Source organism: Pan troglodytes, chromosome 3 (genome assembly GCF_028858775.2).
Source record: "Pan troglodytes isolate AG18354 chromosome 3, NHGRI_mPanTro3-v2.0_pri, whole genome shotgun sequence".
In the NCBI taxonomy this organism is placed as follows: Eukaryota; Metazoa; Chordata; class Mammalia; order Primates; family Hominidae; genus Pan; species Pan troglodytes.
The window spans coordinates 96,710,149-96,733,443 of NC_072401.2; the positions used below are offsets into that span (position 1 = coordinate 96,710,149).

General features: G+C 37.2%; 1 protein-coding gene across 2 annotated transcripts in view; it reads right to left on the minus strand.

Annotated features, from left to right (window-relative positions):
* Positions 1-23,295, minus strand: part of UNC5C (unc-5 netrin receptor C) — a 393,784-nt gene that overhangs the window by 139,515 nt on the left and 230,974 nt on the right. For both annotated transcript variants that reach the window (XM_009448053.5, XM_526636.9), the window contains exon 3: positions 413-556. In XM_009448053.5, coding sequence (XP_009446328.2) covers positions 413-556 — 144 coding nt within the window. The remainder of the gene's footprint in view (positions 1-412; positions 557-23,295) is intronic.

The following is a 23,295-nucleotide window of genomic DNA, read 5'->3' on the forward strand; positions in this document are numbered from 1 at the left end:
TTTTTTTTTTTTTTTTTTTTGAGACAGAGTCTTGCTCTGTAGCCCAGGCTGGAGTGCAGTGGCATAATCTCGGCTCACTGCAAGCTCTGCCTCCTGGGTTCAGGCCATTCTCCTGCCTCAGCCTCCCAAGTAACTGGGACTACAGGCGCCTGCCACCATGCCCGGCTAATTTTTTGTATTTTTAGTAGAAACGGGGTTTCACCGTGTTAGCCAGGATGGTCTCGATCTCCTGACCTTGTGATCCGCCCACCTCGGCCTCCCAAAGTGCTGGGATTACAGGCGTGAGTCACCGCCCCTGGCCTTTGCAGGATTTTTGACCAGTTTTCTTTGGTGCTGGAGTAGTCACAGTGTAAACTTTCCCTTATGTGTATCAACTTCTGAGACCCAAGGTGCTTATTGTACAATGACTCACATGCAATGCGCACATACGCCTTCCGGCTCTTTGTGGTACCCGCCGAGCTCCAGGCCACACACTGGCACCAGTAATCTTCAGGCCCAAAGAGTTCTTCCACTTGCTGGCGCGAAATCTCAATGCTCACTTCCCGGACAATGAGACCTGACAAGAGAAAGAGAAAGGTTTAAGTCAACACAAGATTCATACTAAAGAAATATAAACCATCACATCATATTTTTCCCCCAGTCATCCCTTTTGATGCCATAGATCAACAACCCAGATATGTCTCTCATCTCTTTTGACTTTCTTCTCATTCCAGTTATTTTACTCAACAACTTTTTCATTCTCTTATTTGCTATTTCACATCTTCTGGATTATTCTGAGGATGAAAGTAGAAGGGCTCTATCACTCCACAAAATAATTCCTTTCCCAATACAGCTTGCTATTTTTTAACCTTCCTCTCTATATTGAAATATAAACTTGAGTTTCACATCTTCTAGGGTTTTTACCTCAATTATATAGTTGTGGGTAAAATAAACGTATGTACACAGATTTACAAAGCTAAAACCAACAGTCATTGTGATTATTTAATAACTAAATTACTTTAGCAGTTGTGTTTCAATTAAATGGCACATCGTTTTTCTTGAAAGAGATACTAGCCTTAGTTAACAAGCTTCTGGTACCGTATCCAAAGAATATATAACTTTAAAGTTTTCATGCATAATAGTTTGAAAGCCCAAAATGTTTCTCTGTAATTGTAATATACTAAAACCCTGTTAAAGGTAAAGTAGCCTCCTGCTAAAATGCTCAAATAATTGGAATTTATTTCACAGCATTATGTCATCTTGAATAACAAAAAATTGAACTAAGCATCTGGGATTATCATTTTAGAGGTATTTATCTTGAATTATCAAGGCTGTTTCAGACATTCATTCTTCAATGTGCCTCTTTGCCCTGAGCAAGAGGGGTTATCTGAACAACATATGTGGGCAACTGCCAGTTTTCCCAGAGCTTGAACTCACACACTTCCAGCATGGAGTGTCCATTGAGGGAACCAGCAGAACACCCCTAGGGAGGAGAATTTGCTTTGGGTCAAGTATAGGTATAGTAAGAATGACTAAATATATTGCTTTGCACTATTCATATGTCCATCTATTCATTTATTCTTTGAATAAATATTTATTTAGTATCAATTATGTAAAAGATACTGTATCAGCACTTGTGAAAGTAATCAGTAAGATAGTCCTTCCCCTCAATGAATTTATTGTTATTGTGAAGAGGTATCATGTTAATGCATTATACAACTTATTATTTAGGTTCAATTGCATTCAGTGCTGCAAAGGTGGGCATAGGGATGAGTGTGAGTAATCAGGGAACCCAATCTAGTGTGAAGGATCCAGTATGACTTAGCTTGGTTCAATCATATGGTGAGCAGGAGGGACAGGACATATGGGAAAGAGCAGGAAAGGGAATTAGGAGTTTGAGAATTTAGAAGAAGACAACTGAGCACCACCCACAGAGAATAGTGGCATGAGATGAAGCTAGAGACAAGAAAGGGTCTAGTTTTTATAGTTGTGCACACCAGTGTTTCTGAAAGTGTGGCCCCCAGAGCAGCTTCATCAGTATCACCTGGGAACCTGCTGCAAATGCATATTCTCAGGCTCCATGCCAAACTCACTGAATAGGAATCTCTGCAGGTGGGTCCAGCAATCTGTGTTTTGACCAGCCTGCCAAGTAATCCCAATGCATGCTGAGTTTCAGAACTACTCACATCTACAATGTTTATAATTCTCAGTTTCCCCCAGGCACTGTGGCTCACACCTGTAATCCCAGCACTTTGGGAGGCCAAGGCAGGCGGATCACTTGAGATAAGGAGTTCGAGACTAGTCTTGCCAACATGGTGAAACCCTGTCTCTACTAAAAATACAAAAATTACCTGGGCATGGTGGCGCACGCCTGTAATCCCAGCTACTCGGGAGTCTGAGGCAGGAGAATTGCTTGAACCTTGGAGATGGAGGCTGCAGTGAGCCGAGATCGCACCACTGCACTCCAGCCTGGGCAATGAGCGAGACTTTGTCTCAAAGATTTTCAGTTTCTTCCTAAAAGCCATGGATATTACTAAAGTGTTTTAAGCAAGTAGATGACATGATCAGATGAGAATTAAATATATACATATATGATATATAAAAGAGATATAGATATGTGTGTATGTGTATGTGTACATGTGTATATCTGTGTGTATGTGTATGTGTATTCAATTCTTTATAGTTTAATAAGTTCATAAAAGTTATAATTTCTCAAAATGTTTGATTATAGGTGACAGGAGAGGGTATATTTTCTGGAACTCCTTAAAAACTGTATTTTAGAACTTTCCTTAACACCTAGAAAATATTCAAATGACTAAACACACTCAGGGAAATTAACAACTACCCAATGGGAGTAGGAGCTGTCCCACTGGGGGAACAAACAATATTTCCTATCAAGAGCTGATGAGGCTTGTGTCATAGAAACTACTAAGCTCATAGGCCCATTAATGACTAGCTAAATGGTAATGAAGCCCAAGACGGTGGGTTTTATAATCCCAAGGCATGACAGGATCCTAAGGGGCGACTCTATTGTCAAAAGCTTATGAAGTACATTCAAAATTATTTCAATGTTTTGAAAATTAGCAATCCTTGTATGTTTATATATTAACCAGTTTAAAAAGAATTTCCAAGTAAGTGGCATATTCCAATCCATCACCCTTCTATGGAAAGAAGATTAGTATATTATTTTAGCCAATGTCTAATTAATGTAACAATCCTCTCAGCAACAATCCCAGGCCATTAACAAATAACACCACTTTGCCTCCTCTTTCCTGGTCCCTACTCAGGCCTCTCATTTTCTTATCTTATTGTATTTTTTCACATTATTCCAATTCTGGAAATCTATGGGAAGATGGAATCACAACCTCTTTCCCCAGTCCCCATATCTTTCTCTCTCTCTTTTTTTCCCCCTACTCTCTGATGTTTGATGGTTTTTCCCTGCTTTACTTATTTATACATTCCCTCTTCATGGGGAAATTCAGTTACTGGAAACAAACCTCTTCCTTTAAGATTACTGTAGTAACTTACAGTCACCAAAGGGCTGATAAATTTGCAATATGTGTTTCCTTAGAACTATAATGGTTCTTTATACGATGCAGAGCAGCAACTAATACGCTCAGGATATTAAAACCACATCCAAATATTTGGTGTCCCAAGATGATAACTTCAGGTCTCATTCTCCCCCACTTTTACTTAAAGCAATTACAGGAAGCCTAATTAAATGCTGGAGGAATTCAGTAGGTCCACTGTATCCTTTAGCTCAAATAGGCTCATGGATGGTTCTACTGACCACAAATCTGAAGCCTTTTAAAAAGCCACAGACCAACCCTCCTGCTACAGGAGTTATTCATAGTCTGAATGCTCTGAATTGTTTGGCTCAGGCTCCCTGTGGGCACTGGAGTCAAGCACACACTGATTTTTGTATTCAGCTTCACAGATGTCCCATTCAGGAGGAGCTGAGTTGTGTACAGTTGTCCTATTACATAGCCCAAAGTTTACATTCCAACTTTTGGTCAACAACACAAGAATAAGAAAGAACTGAAGCATGAAGTATCTAAATACTTATGACTCAGAAGAATTCCGTAGAATTGACTGCATTATTCAGACTCTGAGCTACTTGGTTACATGCCATGTTTTCATAACCATAGGTAAGTTTATTACCTATGAGAGTTTGTTCATCAGACCAGAGCCTAGTGGTTTGGGTAAAAGTAGATAATATTTTTTCTCTTTGAACCTATAATTTCAAGTCTGCTTGAAGTCTGGAGATGGAAAACGCAAACTACCTTGAATTTGAAATGCCATCAGCATTACTTCTAAGGTGGGTTGCTTTGAAGAGCATTTGGGAACCTGAAATTGGTTTCAGGTTATTTAAGGGTGGGGGAAATGCTTTGGTCTACAGGACTTACTCAAATACAAATGTGTAGTTTCCATCACATCTGATAATATCAAAGATTTCCCACCATGCTGCTTCCTTTAATAGTGGCATCTCAAGGATGCATGCTGTCTGAAGTTTGCAGTGATTTGCTTTTATAATAGGATTTGTTGTAGTTTGGGAGCCAGAGTGCAGGAAAGTAATTAGCATGTTATTCCAAGAAGTCTTATGATGAGTATGAGTGTGTGCTTGTTAATAATACATTTCAAATGAATATAGAAATTCAGATTCAAATGCAACCCTCTGATTGGATCTTTGTGAGGTCATACATGAATATGGCAATAAGACCTGATAATGACATGACATTTATTTCTTATTTTTAGCATACGTTTAATTTCATAATAGTGGTAAGGCACCACAAATACTGTTTTTCTAGGATACTACCGTAAAGTGAGCACAAATACATGCTTAATCCAATTAAATGATTACTTAAAATAATATCTGTATTTCCCCAAAATGTAATCTACAGTGCTATCAAACAAAGTAAGTATTAAAGTCCATTAATAACAGATATTATGCTAAGTTGCAGAAATGTAAGGATGAATCAAACATTACTCAGCCTTAAGCTCTTCATATATTTTATTTATTTATATTTTTATTTTTATTTATTTATTTTTTTGAGACGGAGTCTTGCTCTGTCACCCAGGCTGGAATGCAGTGGCGCGATCTTGGCTCACTGCAAGCTCTGCCTCCCGGGTTCACGCCATTCTCCTGCCTCGGCCTCCCGAGTAGCTGGGACTACAGGTGCCCGCCACCATGCCTGGCTAATTTTTTGTATTTTTAGTAGAGACGAGGTTTCACCATGTTAGCCAGGATGGTCTTGATCTCCTGACCTCGTGATCCACCCGCCTCGGCCTCGCAAAGTGCTGGGATTACAGGCATGAGCCACCACGCCCGCCTCTTCATGTATTTTATAAACATATCTTGTTTATTAGGTGATACTGAAAAAAATCACACATCATTTTAAAACACATTTTCATGATAGTGAATTTGCGCCTTCTGATACTCCATGTATGTTTCTTTCAAAAGTATCCTAACTCAACTTTAGACTTAGGTATTATGTATGCCTGAGTTGATTCCTCCCCATGACTTTATCTTTCTTATGGCAAAAGGAAGTTTTAAGATATCACATTGTGCAGACCTGGCAATTTGACTTTCTCCAGCAATCTCTCTAATTGGAGAAGAACTGCAGAGCTCCCTCCACCAAATTTCATTATAGTACATTCACAGTTAGGACACAGGTTGGTAAGAAATATACAAAGCTGCAGGCTGGGATGTTCTGGAATATATTACAAAGTTTTATTGAATTAGTGTGATCTTTTCATACTTTCTTCCAGTGCTTCATTCTATTATAAGCTTTTGCTAGTATTATTTAAAATATGAAACATATCAGTTCTAGATGTCTTAATATTAATTAAATCACAAAACACCCTGTCATTATTTACAAGGATGTCATACCATAAAAACTGATTATTATTTTAGCATCTTATAACTCTCGTTAAAGTAATTAAAGTGTGATAACTTAAAAGGCAGAATTTCAGAATCAAGAATTCATGTGTTACATGAAGTCACTTAACAATCTTTAACTACTATAGCAGGAAGACATTGTATACACAAAATTTACCTACTCTGAAATGTTTTGATTAAATTTTTAATATAATGTTTAATATATAAGCAAACTATATAATTTAACTAAAATTATTCTGTGCAAGTGGGAATTGCAACTTACTGGTGTATTAGCTTTATTATGAGTATGATTTTGTTAAAGTTACAGCTACTATCTTCGTGATTAAGATGAATGTAAGAAACGCAACACTTACAGAGACTGAATCATGAAGGAATAGAAAACCTGAACAGACCAATGATCAGTAAGATGATTAAATCAGAAATAAAAAGCTTCCCATCAAATAAAGGCCAGGACCTGCACTTTTATTTAAGAAGAACTAACCTTAACCTTTCTCAAACTCTTCCAAAAAATTAAAGAAAAGAGACTACTTCCAACTTCATGTTACAAAGCCAGCATTATCCTCTTACCAAAACCTGCTGAGGACACTACAAGAAAAGAAAAGTACAGGCCAATAACCCTGATAAACAAAGATGCAAAAATCATCAACAAAATACTAACAAACCAAACACAACAGCACATTAAAAGGATCATGCACCCTTATCAAGTGGGATATATCCCGGGGATGCAAGGATGTTTCAACATTTACAAATCAATCAATGTAATACATCACATCAACAAAATGAAGGATAAAAATCATACGATCATCTTAATAGCTGTAGAAAGAACATTTGACAAAGTTCAACATCCTTTAATGAGAAAAACTCTCAACAAATTGGATAGAAAATAAAGCTATATATGACAAGCCCAGACCTGGCATTACGTTCAACAGTGAAAAGTTGAAAGTTTTTCCTCTAAGATCAGGAACAAGACAAGGATGCCCACTCTTGCCATTTCTATTCAACATAGTACTGTCTTAGATGGATCAATTATGCAAGAGGAAAAAAATTCTAAATCACAAAGGAAGAAGGAAATTGTCTCTGTTTGCAGATGATGTGCTGTTACATTTGGAGAATCCTATAGACTAAACAAAACTGTTAAAATTAATAAATGAATTCAGTACAGTTGCAGGACACAAAATTAACATATAAATATCAGTAATGATTCTATACATGAATAATAAACTTTCCCAAAAAGAAACAAAGAAAATAATCCCATGTATAATAGCTATAAAAATAATAAAATACATAGAAATAAATTTAACCAAAGAGATGAAAGAGCTGTACACTGCAAACAATAAAACATTAATGAAATAAATTGAAGAAGAAAAACATTAATGGAAGGCCAGGCGCGGTGGCTCACACCTGTAATCCCAGCACTTTGGGAGGCTGAGGCGGGCAGATCACTTGAGGTCAGGAGTTTGAAACCAGCCTGGCCAAGATGGTGAAACTCTGTCTCTACTAAAAACACAAAAATAAGCTGGGCATGGTGGCAGGCCCCTGTAATCCCAGCTACTTGGGAGGCTGAGGCAGAGAATTGCTTGAACCTGAGAGGCGGAGGTTTCAGTGATTCGAGATTGTGCCATTGCACTCCAGCCTGGCTGACAGAGTGAGACTCTGTCTCAAAAAAAAAAAAAAAAAAAAAAAAAAAAAAAAAAAAAAAAAAAAGAACAAGAAAACCATGAATGGAAAGATATATTCATGGATTAGAAAAACTAATATTGTTAAAATGTTCATATTACCCAAAGTGGTCTACAAATTTAATGAAATCCATATCAAAACTCCAATGACAATTTTCACAGGATTAGAAAAACAATCTTAAAATTCATATAGAATCACAAAAGACCCTGAATAGGTAATGCAATCTTGAGCAAAAAGAACAAAGCTGGAGGCATCACACTACTTGATCTCCATATCTACTATAAAGTTACAGTATCAAAATAGCATAATGCTAGCATGAAAACAGACACACAGACCAATGGAACAAAATAGCTAGCCCAGAAATAAATCCATATGTTTATGGTTAATTGATTTTTGACAGAGATGCCAAGAATACACAATGGAGAAAGGACAGTCTCTTCAATAAATAGTGTTGGGACAACTGGATATCCCTATGCAGAAGAATGAAATTAGACCCTTAACTCATACCATATACAAAAACCAACTCAAAATAGATTAAAAATTTAAATATAAACCCTGAAACTGTAAAACCACTAGAAAAAAACATAGAGGAAAAGCTCCTTGACATTAGTTTAGGCAATGATTTTTTTAATATGACCCCAAAAACACAGGCAGCAAAAGCAAAAATAGACAAATCGGAATACATCAAACTAAAAAGCTTCTGCACAGCAAGGAAATAATCAACAAAGTGAAGAGACAACTTATGGAATGAGAGAAAACATTTGTAAACCATACATCTGATAAAGGGTCAATAGATAAAATATATAAGGAACTCAGTCAACTCAAGAGCAAGAAAAAGAACCCAATTAAAAAACTGGGCAGAGGATCCCAAAAGACATGTTTCAAAAGAAGACATACAAATGGCCAAGGGTATATTAAAATATGTCCAACATCACTAATCCTCAGGGAAATACAAATTAAAACAATGAGATATCACCTCACACCTGGAAGAATGGCTACTATCAAAAAGACAAAAGATAACACGTGTTGGCAAAGGATATGGGGCAAAGGGAACCCTTGCACTCTGTTGGTGGGAATGTAAATTAATACAGCCTTATGAAAAACTGTATGAAGTTTCCTTAAAACAAAACAAAACAGAAATAAAACTACCATATGATCCAGCAGTTCCACTAATAGGTGTATACCCAAAGTAAATGAATCTGTATTTGAAAGGGATATCTGCTCCCCTACATTCGCTGCAGCACTTGGGTATTCACAATAGCCAAGATATGGGATTAACCTAAGTGTCCATCAATTGATGAGTGGTGGTAGAAAATGTGGTACATATACACAGGGGAAAACGTTCAACCTTAAAAACAAAGGAAATATTTTGATTTGCCACAACTTGGATGAGCCTGGAGAACATTATGTTAAATGAAATGAGCCAGGCACAGGAAGACAAATACTGCATGATCACACTTATATGTGGATTCTAAAAAAGGTGAAACCATAGAAGCAGAGCAAAAATGGTGGTTCACAGAGGGTAGGGGGTCCCAAGATGGGTGACTGGGAAAATGTTGGTCAAAGGATATTAAATTTCAGTTAGACAGGGAGAGTAAGTTCAAGAGATGTGCAACATGATGAACACAGTTAATGGTAATGTGTTGTGTACTTGAAATTTGCCAAGACAGTAGATTTTGAGTGTTCTCATTACAAAAAAAATGAGAAATATATGAGGTGATGTATATGTTAATTAGCTTGATTTAGCCTTTCCATGATATATATATTTCAAAACATCATGTTATTCACCATAAATATATACAATTCTGTTAATAAATGTAGAAGGCTAAATTTATTCAAAGGTTAAATAATTTATATGACTGAAACTGAGTGGTTCAAGGGATTTGCTTGGAAGCATTTCTAGGTCATTGACTCAATTCCTTTTTATGGCCATAGTTTTTAGGAACTTGGCTCTGTGTGGCAGCCTGTGTCAAATGAGGATCTGTGCTTTGTTATATTTTTGTTTTGTCTAGAACTGAGAAGAATATTCACTGGATTGTGTATCTGGGTTGGGGGGGGATATTTCTAGTGCTTCCAGAAAGCTCTATGACAACCATAGATCAACGCATTGTTTTCTGCCTTAAAACTTGAAATTTTAATTATAAGACAATATTACATAGAATGAAAAATAAAACTTAATCTGGCAATCATAACACAGTTTTCCTCTTTCCTTTGTGCGAGCATCAGGTTTTGAGTTTTACGGGAGAACTAGGCCTTCTATTTTTGATTTGACTTTTCAACTAACATCAAACTTAGAGTCCATATCTGAGGGATAACTTGAATGGTGGGTGTGCAAAATATTTCTGTTTTACATTTAAAGTTGCAACAAATTGCTAGAAATCAACCTTACAAGCACTAGCTGTCATTTAATTCTTTTTAACTTTGGTGATTAAAAAAAATCTTTCAAATATGTGCAAAGACTTTCTGATACTAAAAGGGCAGCTAAAATGCTTTCTGTAATTAACTTATGCCTTGTGTGTCCATATTCTTTGGAATATAAAAAAAACAATTTTGTGAATACATGACAGCAATTTGTTTAATTTGGAAGGGCACAAAGCATGTTCCACTGAATTAGCAAATGCAACATTCTTCTAAATATTTGTCCTAAAACACCGAATATATTATACATATTTGAATGTATATTCCAACATTTTTCTTGGAAAATATAATTCCTAATTATGACCTAAATCTTACTACATGCATGTCTTTGCTTCCTTGTTTCAGGCATTCATGAGTAGTTTTAATACAATTTTAATAAAATTTAACAAAATGATGCCTGCTAACGAAAGTGGGGCATAGTAATGTGTTCTTGGAAATCTAGTTAACTATACACTTGTGAATTATAGACCTCACTATTAGTCTTGTCCAGTCATTCATTCAATAGATATTTCTTGAGACTTTACTATGTGACAAGAACTTTTCTTTTCCATGTGCTGGGGACACAGTGCTAAAGAAAGAAGATATCACCTTGGCACGCTGGTTCATGCCTATAATTCCAGAGCTTTGGGAGGCCTAGGCAAGAGGATTGCTTGAGGCCAAGAATTCAACCCCAGCCTGGGCAACATAAAGAGACCCTGTCTCTACAAATAAAAATCAGAAAATTAGCTAGGCACGGTGGTGTATGCCTATAGTACTAGCTGCTCAGGAGGCTGAGGCAGGAGTATTGCTTGAGCCTAGGAGTTTGACCTTATGGTGAGCTATGATTGCATCACTGCACTCTAGCTTGGGTGACAGAGTGAAATCCAATCTCAAAAAACAAACAAACAAACAAAAACAACAACAACAAAGAACAAAAAAACCCCAAAAACCAGAAAAGAAATCACGTAAGGAGATAAGGTCTCTGTTCTCCCGTGGGTGACATTCCAGCATGAAGATAATTCTTAAGCACATATTTCATTCATTATGATAGTTTCTTAGGTGGCCACACTGATGAAATGCTTATGAATCCTCCCTTCAGAAGATACTAAGACTAGAGATAAAATAGTTGTTCATTGAGCATAGGCCCTGTCCTATGCATTCTGTATCCATCAGTACAGTAACTGGCATAAATATTTGTCCAGTTAATATATGTTAAATAAGTGAATGATCTGTACATATATATAGTTACAACAGAAAATAAAGTGTTTAATCCCAGGCATAGAATAAATTTAATTGTAGCTTAGACAAGTAAAGGTAACTAGTATTTTTTGAACAGCTACTGTGCATCTCAGTTAATCTGCATAACAATCCTTGGGGATTCATACTGTCAAATCTATAATAAATATGTAAAGAGCACAGATCAGAATCTAAACAATTGTTCATATAGCCAACAAGTACCAAAATAAAGATTTATATCCACATTTGTCTGAATCCAATGTTCCTATTCCTTTCACTACACCAATATTCCTGAAACTATGTCTCAGAAAAGAGTACCATGGTCAAACAAGCTTGGGAATTTCTGTTCAATACACCCTCCTCTACAAAACTCAGAATGCCCATCCATATATTGAAGGCATTGGTCAGAAGTTCTGTAGTAAAGAAGTCTGTTTAGTACAGATTAGCATCACTTTCCCTCAATTTGTTAAACCACACAGCCCTACAGTCAACGTAGCCACAGAAACTCATCTCATCATGGCTCTCAGTATGGTTTTGTTTAGCATTCTCTACATTGATCTACTGAATAAAAATAATCCAAAACTTAGAAAATTCTGGAAATCCCATGACAAAAGGTATAGTGAAATATTTCAGATGGAGAGATTGCGGGACCATGGCAAAGTGGAATATTTGAGATGGACACTGAAACAAGGTTTGGGTTTAAAGATTTAGAGAAAGGAATCAAAGACACTTCAGGAAGAGAGAATAGCATGAAGCCAAAGAGCAGAGATGAAAATGCATGGAGCACTCCAGGGGAGAGTAGTTTACATTCATTGAGTAAAGGAATAAGTGTTGAATTAGATAGAAGAGAAGATTCATGAAGAGCTGTGAATGGCAGCTAGGGAAGTTGGTTCTTTGGAGCAGTGAGATTGTGAAAATTGTAAATTGGTAAAATGACAGTTTTGAAAATGACATGCTTCAGGAAGATTAATTTGTCTCTATTAGTAAACAAGGATACACTGACTTACTTTAAAGGAATTTTAATAATTTTAATTTTAATTATTACAAAATGGTTTTCAGATCTTCGATCTTACATCAAGTCATTAATCATAAGTGTTAAGAGCAATATCCTTGGTGACCCTCTAAAAACACTGTCTGACAGTGGAAACCAGGTATACTTATCCAGAATAATAATTACTCATCCTCATGGGCTTTCATTTTGCATTTATTCCAAATGATTTGAAAACAAGCATTAAGAGCAATCACTTCTGAGTGACTACCACTTAACAACAGTTCACACATAGTATGTTCTATTGAGGATTGCTATTTGTTTATCTTAAAAGCAATATGTTTCATAGTCTTAATGCAACTTTAAAAAGCATACTATAAAGATTCATATGTTTAAAAATTCCACTCACCCAGGACAATTATTATTGCAACTAGGTGACTGAAAACATATTCATCTAACACAAAACAACCTAGTGATTTATTGAGATAAGAAAGTAAATTCTGCTCTGTACGTATTGGCTGACTTTTGGCAAATCTTAAATTCATCAAACCTTGGTCTCCCATCTTGTGAAATAAGACTAAAAATGTGTTTGTCTTGCTGCATTGTGAGAAAAGGAACGAAATAACAGTTACGAAAGTACTTGAAATCCATAAAATGTCTTTAAAATGTACTGCATCATAATTATCTTGCGAATAAAGCTGTATTCTATTCACAAAATTATCATTTGAGGTACTATAAAGACTTAGGTGGGGAGAAGAGCACCACTAATTGAAAATTATATTAGTCACATACCCAGATGAGAAAGACATGACTGGTTTGGGGAATTTTCAGTGGAGTCAGGCAAGTCAAGTCTGAGTGAAGATTTCAGTTGTTCAGGGCAATGCAGATGAGGCTAGGTTCTTTAGAAATGGATTCTGAACACTAGAAATGAGTTCAGGGGAGTTGCCTTTAAGTTTCTTGTCCTTTGGCCAAGCCACCTGGAATTTTACTAATCCTCCAGAACCCCACCATCCTGAAGTGTAGATACAGTGGAGCTACCCTGACATGAAGAATCAAAGTGCATAAGGTCTACTTATTTTGACAACCACAATGCTTGCACAGCTCCTCTATCAGGCATTCCCTAGATCCCTATTCAATAACACAGGTGAGGCAGAGACATTAAGCAATTGAACCGAAATTACTAAGTAGGTTAGTTCTGACTAATTTTGGACAGAATAAGCTAACATCCATAATTTAAAAAAGATATAAAATTCATGAGTATAATCATGTCTTCTGGAGTCTTCCTTCACTTTCCAACTAGAATGTGAGCCCCCTCAGGGAGCTCTCTAGCTGCTATTCAAGGCTCTTCACAAATCAGATGTCACTTTTCTGTGGTTTCAGTTTTATCTCTTGCAAAAACATCAAAACATGATTGACTGTAAAGAAAATGATAATGGTACTTAAAGACTATGACCTAGTATTTCACGTCAATTTGTTCAACATTTATACCGGAAAATACATTTTGAAAAATATTGCAAACATGAAATTGTGAAAATAATATTTTGTTACATAGTAAATTCCTCTGCATTTTGAGGCAGTTGGGCATAATATTAAAATCAAATATTCAGATATTTGAAAACCCTCAGAGTTAATGGAAATCCGTCTTTGTGTATCTAACAAAATGTCAAATTAAAAATAAATTTTAATTGTTTGGAGGTAAGCATTGGATCATGGTAAAAAAGCAACAAAGTTTCATGGACTTTTTAAGTATTTTTTTCATTCATTTATTCAATAGGTATTTACTGAAAACCTACTGTGTGCCAAGCATATTATATTCCATATCATTTAAGTCTGTGTTATGGTAAGCTGCTGTAACATTTAGACACCCCCTACTCCCAAGATGGAATGGCTGAAACATGTTAGAATGGTACATTCATTTTCATAACAATCTTAGGAAGGTGACCTTTTTCAGGGCAGCTCTTCTTGCCTTAGTCAGGAGTGAACCCAGATTCTGAGTATTTTTGGAACTTGTAATGTCTTTATGTCTATTCTACACTAGCATTACAAAGAAAAAAAAGAAAAATGATTGTTTCCCACTATGAGCTCCAATTCCCTGAGACATTTATGTAACTGTATAATATTGACAATCGAACAAACAGCTTCAATCATGTCTATTCATATCTCCAGGCAAAGTTTTGTTCTTCTTCCTTTCTTTTACAAATGTATTGCTTCAAAGGACACATACTTTTGTGGATAAACAATTTCCACTAGAAGAAGAACAGGAAAGGTAGCTATTTAATATATGCAGTTAGAGCCATGAGGTATGGATCATAGTAAATAATATTTTGCAATGATACTAGCACTAATAAAGATGATGACATTTTCATGATTAGCTATGTTTTTAGTAAAGGAAAATTAATGGATAGGAATATTTAGCTTGAGGGATACATACAACATGCTGACAAACAAAACTGAGTTTCAGCATAAAAATGGATATATTACACAGAGAGTATACATAGGCTCCTAATGTCTCTGTGTGCATTTGTATGCATATTATTCATCTAGTATTTTCTTTTTACTTCCAAGTTGGAATGCATTTACTTCATATCTTATTATAAGCCCATTTGGTAACACTTCTGTCAGATTTTACTTGCATATTCACTGTTGAATAAATCAGTGGTTAATAAATGTCCTTGGAAATGTGTTTAGAGATAAATAATGAACTGCTGTACCTGATCATTAAGTGTACATCAAGCTCACATTTTTACTCTCAGAATCCTAAAAGGAAGATAGCATGACCTACTATATATATACATGGAAAAAAGGGAAATAATTGTAGAGAAAACATGTAAAAGGAGCCTGGTTTATTACTCCTAAACGGGTACATGATAGATCAAAATAAATGTTATTACAACTGATCAAAAAATCCTACTGCAAAGGAAATAATAGATAAAGATGGAGAGTCAACCTGTCCATCATAAGTGCTTTTTGTTACAAAGCCAAGGACTTGGAGTGTGGACCAACCCCACAGCATGCAAAACCGTGGGGCTCTCAGGATTCCAAGCCTAGCATCCCCACCCTCTCATAGGTGCTTCGGAGCTGACCGCAGGCACACTTTTAATTTGTGGCAAGATGGTCTGACAAACAGCTTGGGAGGACAGCAGAGGTGAAAATACAGATCAAGTGCAGATAAAAATATGTTCACCTTGAAAAATACAAACAAGACTTTTAGGTAATAATGTACAGGGAAATACCTATCAAAAAATGAGAAGATAGAACCACTGCTTTCTCATTAACAGTTTTCACAATCCCTTTTAGCTTGTATTCCAACTTCTGTCCATAATCCAATATCTGCATACTCCTTACATCTATACTTAAATAATATAGATTTTTGTCCCCTGTACATATCTTATAAATGTCAATCCATCCCACCTCAAAGTTTCTTGGTATTCAGCAAGTTTTTTAAAAAGTCAATCATGTAGGAGATCCTTTAGCAATACTTCAAGGTATCATCCCTATTAAAAGTGAAGAGGGATCTGAGGTCCTAAAAAGAAAAATAATGACAGAGAATGGCTGTAATTTCATATGTTTCTGATGGAAATCTCACTGCTTAGAAAAAAAAAAGAACACATATGCCAAAATAAAAGAAAAAAAAAGCAAAAATAAAAGGGAATGGGACCACATAAAAACTTGCCAAAGGTTCATGTTTTACATAAAGCAGCAGTTGGGACTTCACAAAGGAAATCTCTGCACTTTTTATTTCTGGTTCAGAGGATTTACATGCTCTTTCTAATGATCTGGGCCTTCAGCACTGGGTAATGTCTCCCAGTCCCCAGCTTAGCGCTCATGCAAAATTGAAGCACTTTGGAGGCAGTTTAGTAGTTGCAGATGAATCTCAATGTGCAGGAAAAGGCATAATGGCTGTTTAGCACTTGCTAGGAGAAGCTGAGGAAATCAGGGGGAAAAATCTATTGAACTGAAGCCATCTGGGAAGCCAACTGAGAGCGGCTGCGTTAACAACGTGTTTACATTCCCATTGTGTTGCTAGGCCAAGCAAAAATAAGTGTGTGCGTGTGTGTGCACGTGTATATGTGCGTGTGTAAAGGAAATTATAAAGTGAAGCTCTTTTGATTGTATTGGCTCTTTTGGTTTGGCTTTGGCAACAATGTGGAGAAAGAACTTGTATGAGAAACGTGGCAATGAGAATGAGATGGAATGGCTGTCACAGTGCAGGGGCTGGCAAGGATGCTGTGAGCAGGAGGAAAATGAGCGCTATGCAGAGCCAGGCTGAGCAGTTCTCTTCCTGTCTCTGGCCCCGAGTAGAAGGCAGCAGACTGGGGGAGGCCTCAGAAAGCTGATAAAGAACACTAGGGAATGCTTTCATTGCCTGTTCCATTTATAGTTACCTTAGAAATACCGACCAAATGAGGAAAAACAGCCAGGTAAGTAAGTGCCTTTACTTTCAACCCCCACCACTCCTACTCGGTCTCTCCACCATCACTTCCCTCCTGCACTGTCATATTAAGTGATTTTTTTTCTTGACAAATGCTTGGTGGCTGTAGTGGGCTGAATGCTGAATGGTGTCCCACAAAAGATATGTCTATGTCTGAATCCCTGGGACCTGTGAATCTTACTTTGTTTGACAAAAAGGTCTTTGCAGAAGTCATTAGTTAAAGATCTTGAGATAAGGAGATGAACAGCCTGGGAGGACAGCAGAGGGGAAAATACAGATCAAGTGCAGCTAAAAATATGTTCACCTTGAAAAATATAAACAAGACTTTTAGGTAATCCAGGATAATATCCTGGATTATCCAGGTGAGCCCAGAATCCAACGACAAGAGTACTTGGAAGAGACACACAGAGAGGAAGACAGATGTGGAGAAGGTGACGTGATGATGGAGGCTGAGATTGCAGTGATGGAGCTGGAAGCCCAGGAGTGCCAGGGCAGCCACCATAAACTGGAAGAGACAAGAAACAGACTTTCCCCTGGAGCTCCCCGAGGAGGGCAGCTCTGCTGGATTTCAGACTTCTAGCCTCCAAAACCATGAGAAAATATATTTCTGTTGTTTTAAGCCTAGGAGACAAATGCAGTGACTAAGGGCATTTACTGTCCATTCAAAGCCTGGATGCAGAAATCTGACAGAGCAAAAAGGTGAGAAAAAACTGTCTGCCATGCAGTGTTTTTCTGGTTTCACAAATGCCCCCAGAATGGGTGTGGAGAGGCAGCCTCTTAGTCACTGAGGTCACTTCATACAGAGGGCATCATTGTCCAGGGTCATCCAGGGTGTAGCTATAAAAAGAGGCATGCCATTCACTGCCTGCCATTCCTGGACTTGCCTTGTACAGAACATTCCCCTGGGTTTTGCCAGTGAAATTTTAATTCACTTAAGCCTGAGAGTTCCCCCCACTTCCCTCAGAAGGCTGCTATCCTTCTGCTTTAGCAGTTTAATAGGCAGAGACAGGGGAAAGGATATTGAAGAAAGCAGGAGCTCTATCCATGTAACTCTATACCATAGGACTACCAAGGGGTTTCATGAATTTATTCTCAGAATGAGAGGAAAGCCTGAGCAAATCGTAAAGCATACTGGTTTTCCCCCATCTCTCTTTTCCCTCCTCTCTTTCGCTCCCTCCAGACTGGAATATCCTTAAGTGCAGTAATCAAGTCTTGGTTATGTCTCTACTTACAGCATCAAGTAAAGTATCTAGGTCATGGATTTTGAACAGAACATCTATGTACTCCCTCTCTGCCACACTTTTACAATAAATAACATCTCTCTTGTGCCCTGGTTTTCAAGCCTGGTTGTACATTAGCATTACTAGACAGCTTAAAACAAACAGACAGAGGAAAAGCTATGGCCTGTTCCCAATTAAATTATTATCTCTGGGGCTGGGGCCAGGACCTAGGTGTTTTCGAAAGTCCCCCCTGGTAACTGTCAAGTGCAGCCAGGGTTGACAGTTCCTGCCCTAATAGTTCCTTGCGGCTCTTGCCTTCATGTTCTGGAAACTTTCTTCCAGAACACAATTTTTATAATCAGGTTAAGCCTTTGATGAAATTAGAAATGAGTCCAAGGCTCCCTCATCTGAATTGCTTTTCACTGCAAGATACTGTATTTCCTACATGCTGTGCTTACTTTTTTGCCAGACCCTGATAGTTGGCAAATGGTAGCGCTCATGTTACATGGGCTGGTTTTTATATCTCCAAAAGGTACTATTTAGAGGATCTGGCAAGAATGGATATTTCAACAGGCTTCCCCAGGACTGGTCTGAGAATCACGAGCTGAGGGAAGACTCAGGACTGATGGTAAACACGGGGGAAGACAACATGATCCAGAGCTATTTAGCAATGTCCTCCCAACTCAAGGGTTCACATTTGATTGTTCATCGATTGTGAAAATTTTTAACTAAAAAGTTCTCTGTTGTGTTTTCAAAGATGCCAAAAACTGATAGGGTGGGGAGAGAGAAATAGCATCAAGATTTTGACCAAATTATTGAGAGAATAATGGGTACTAAGATTTAGTGGTACAGAAACAAACAGAATGGAACAACAGCCTGGATCATTATCTCATAATTACCAACCAGTTTACTTATATTTAGCACAATAGGTTCAGACACCCAACAATAATATTTAAATTTTAGGAGAAAAGCTATGCTCTTTTGGAAGTGGACCCTCTCTTTTAACCATACATTGTTTCTTAAAACTTCCTTTAAAATGATGCTTAATCTGTTTTGTATGACAACCCCAAACTTTTAAAAACATGTTTCTTCCACAAAAATGAAGTACAAGATGGCTCTCGCCTGTATATCCCAGCACTTTGGGAGGCCAAGGTGGGCAGGTCGCCTGAGGTCAGGAGTTCGAGACCAGCCTGGCCAACATGGTAAAACCTCATCTCTACTAAAAATACAAAAATTAGCCCAGTGTGGTGGCGGGCGCCTATAATCCCAGCTACTGGGGAGGCTGAGGCAGGAGGATTGCTTGAACCCAGGAGGTGGAGGTTGCAGTGAGCGGAGATCATGCCATTGTACTCCAGCCTGGGTGACAAGAGAGAAATTCCATCTCAAAAAAAAAAAAAAAAAAAGAAAAAGAAAAGAAAAGAAAGTAAAAGAGACTCTTCTTAAACCCTTCACATACTTTAGCCAAAGGTTAGATTAAAAAGTACAATATGGCTTTAACAATTGTTCTATTCTCACTTTGAAGTGGTCATATTAAAACTCAGGCCACAGCATATGCACTGTTGCTGAGCATGTGGCAAAATTGCTATAGCAACACAATCACTAATTTTGCTCCTGAAATGTCCGTTTCAGTAGCATGTTATCTGGATGAAGAACGGTCCTTGGACTCCTGCTTCTTATTGTAGCCTCTGCGTGGGCCTGAGGGTGGACACGATTTGATTTTTTCTCTTCTGAATTTGGAAAAACACACACAACGTGTGTCTGCACTTACATATCTACTTATATGCATATTCTTGATTAAATTGTATTAATCAGTGCTTTCATCTTCACTGTGGAAAGGAAGAGGAGTTATGTGTTACAAGTAACCTTGCCCTAAGTGTTAATTGGCAGGGGAGAATTCCTTTATGTTTCTTACACTAAAAACTCTCACTGTATATAATTTTAGAAAATTTCTCTTTTCCCCTAGTGAAACACAACTTGCTAAAATTGCATTGAAAGGTGTAATATTTTCTCACCTTTACTTTGCAATCATGTTCTAGACCATATGTGTGCAATAAATATATGCTAGTAAAATTTTCTGTACAGTATGAAATTCAAACATTAAAAATCTTCCCCATGGGATATAATTAAATTAAAATTACATAGTTCTGCAAATAGGATATAGTCGGGGTGCTCTGGAGTACAAACAGGGTCTATAATACTGATATTTGCAAATATCGGAATTACCAAAAATGAACAAATAACAATAAAAATAAAAACTTCATGACAACAATAGATTAGAAACAAAAAGAATCTAAATGTGTAGTCTAAAAATTTTCAATTTTCTCTTCTTTTTGTAAGTTAGAAAAAGAATGAAAACAAAAACGTTTATACGCAGAAGGTGAGCCCAAATAAGTCAGCTAGCAGAGATTCATCTGCGTGATATAATGGAAGCAACTGCAACAAATACATAAGTTCTAGAACTCTGATCTAACTATGTTTTTGTAATTGCAGCTGAGTTTATGTTGGCCATGTTAGCCCAGGTGTTTAAAGACAAAGTCAATGTGAAATAAGGATGAATCAATTGTGAACACTAATAAATGAAAAATAAGCTGAACTATATAGTTCAGTATCCCATGGGGAAGATTTTTAATGTTTGAATCTTCATACTGTATAGAAAATTTTAATAGCATCTATTTATTGCACAGATATGGCCTAGAATATGATTGCAAAGTAAAGGTGAGAAAACATTACACCTTTCAATCCGGGACAATTGATATTCTGTTATGACTAACCAGCAACTACCATCTTGTGACATTATCAGATTAACTCAGTGAAACAGCCTTCATGTACTACATGGGTCCTTATCAATTTTCTATTTTTATTTACTCAGCCCTGGGGCCAGCCTCATACTGAAAAGAAAAATTGTTAGTTTCTGGTATTGAAATAAGTACCTCTGAGAAAGAAATCAAATAAATAATTGATTTAAATTCCAGAATCATTTGTCTTCATTGGCAGACAACTGTATTACAGATATAAAGCTCCATTCTTGCCAAGGCAATACTCCCACTGACTTAAATAAAAAATTATGGAATGAGGTTCAAGTAGAGTTTTCAAATTTTATGCATCATTTACTAAAATTTAAGCAAAACCCACATAACTTCCTTTTGAAATTGTTCACTCTGTTAATGAGAACTGAATTTAAAATGATTACATGGAGAATAACAATTGGTGTGATAGGTATATTTATTGTATAAAGTAACTCTTCTTACAGAAGATTAAGCTATCTTTATGTATTCCTCAAATTACCTATTCATGAAATATTCCAAATACACACTGTTGGTTTGTCTCACTAAATTTCAGTTACACAAATTTAGTAGGATGAGTAGCTATAATCTCAGAAAATAAACTGTCATTGATCATTGCCTGTGCTTAGCACCTTGTTATAAACTACAGAAAAGAAAAAGCTTTACAAAATATAAACTATACCATACCATTCCAATCTAGTTGAAGAGACAGAGATTACATATATTATATATACATGCACATCTATTAATATATGTATACATAAATATAACTTTAATAAATAACACATGATATTGAATATAAGACTGTGATTTTTGCACTTCAAAAATGGTTGAATATTGGCCAGGCACGGTGGCTCACACCTATAATCCCAGCACTTTGGGAGTCTGAGGCAGGTGGATCACCTGAGGTCAGGAGTTTGAGACCAGCCTGGCCAACACAGTGAAATGCCGTCCCTACCAAAAATACAAAAATTAGCTAGGCATGCCAGCAGCATCTGTAGTCCCAGCTACTTGTTAGGCTGAGGCAGGAGAATCTCTTGAACCCAGGAGGTAGAGATTGCAGTGAGCCGAGATCATGCCACTGCACTTCAGCCTGGGTGACAGAGCGAGATTCCGTCTCAAAAAAAAAAAAAAAAAAGAAAAGAAAAAGCCGAAGGTCAAATATTGATAATTTCATATGAATTATCAAAATATTTCCACAATCACCATGAATGTAATGAAAATGGAAGTACAAATAACAGAAATGAGGACATATCTACCTATGACTTGGGTTTATATATAGAAAGATTCATTCACAGTATTGCATTTGAGATACTTCTTTAAGAATGAGTAAGATGCTGACAGAGGTGGAGTGAAGAAAAGTATGGTATAAGGGATAGTTAATTCATTCAAAATGTATTTGTTGAGCCCCTATTAAGTACCCAACACCATGTTAAGCAGGAGCAGGAACAGTAAAAAACACAGACACGACCCCGGATTTCATGGAGCTTTCTCTTCAGCTATAATGTTTAGACTAAAGAGGGGAGAGATGTGATAATTGTCTTTTTCAAGTTATCTAAGACTAATAATAAGAGGACAGGATGTGAACAAACTTATTTTCTGAAGTTCCATCTGACGTAAGTAGGTCCACAAAGTCAAGATAATAAAAAATTAGTTTCACTCAATTTAATGAAGAGCATGCCAATAATTAATTAAGCTGAACTAAATGACTGCCATAGTTCTCAAAACTTCATGTTTCTATGATTATAATGCTCAAAAGTGTAAAGAAAAGAGTAGGCATCACTTGATAGAATTTATACAGATCTCCCGTAGTTCCCCTTTGAAAATGTGTGAGCAGCATTTCCTAAATCATCTCCTGGTGTGACATTAAGATCTCATGATATTTCATTAGAGATTCTGTGAAAAAGATTACAGTCGACAAATAGTAAATAAGGTTTTCGGGTCAGGTGCGGTGGCTCATGCCTGTAATCCCAGCACTTTGGGAGGCCAAGGCAGGTGGATCACGAAGTCAGGAGTTCAAGACCAGCCTGGCCAACATGGTGAAACCCCGTCTCTACTAAAAATACAAAAGTTAGCTGGGCATGGTGGCACACGTCTGTAGTCCCAGCTGCTGGGGAGGCTGAGGCAGGAGAATCGCTTGAACCCAGGAGGCAGAGGTTGCAGTGAGCCGAGATCATGCCACTGCACTCCAGCCTGGGCAACAGAGTGAGACTCCATCTCAAAAAATAAATAAATAAATAAATAAGGTTTTCCCACTACAGACCTTTCCTAAGACTTTCACATGCTAATACAGAGGTCCCCAACCCCCAGGCCAGGGACCAGTACTGGAACCGGGCCACACGGCAGGAGGTGTGCAGCAGGTGAGGGAGCATTACGTCCTGAGCTCTGCCTCCTGTCAGATCATCAGCAGCATTAGATTCTCATGGGAGCACAAACCATATTGTGAACTGCACATGCAAGGGATATAGGTTGCGTGCGCCTTATGAGAATCTAATGCCTGATGATCTGTCACTGTCTCCTATCACCCCCAGATAGGACTGTTGCAGAAAAATAAGCTCAGGGCTCCCATTGATTCTACATTATGGTGAGCTGTATAATCATGTCATTATATATTACAATGTAATAATAATAGAAATAAAGTGCACAATAAATGTAATGCACTTGAATCACCCCTAAATCATCCC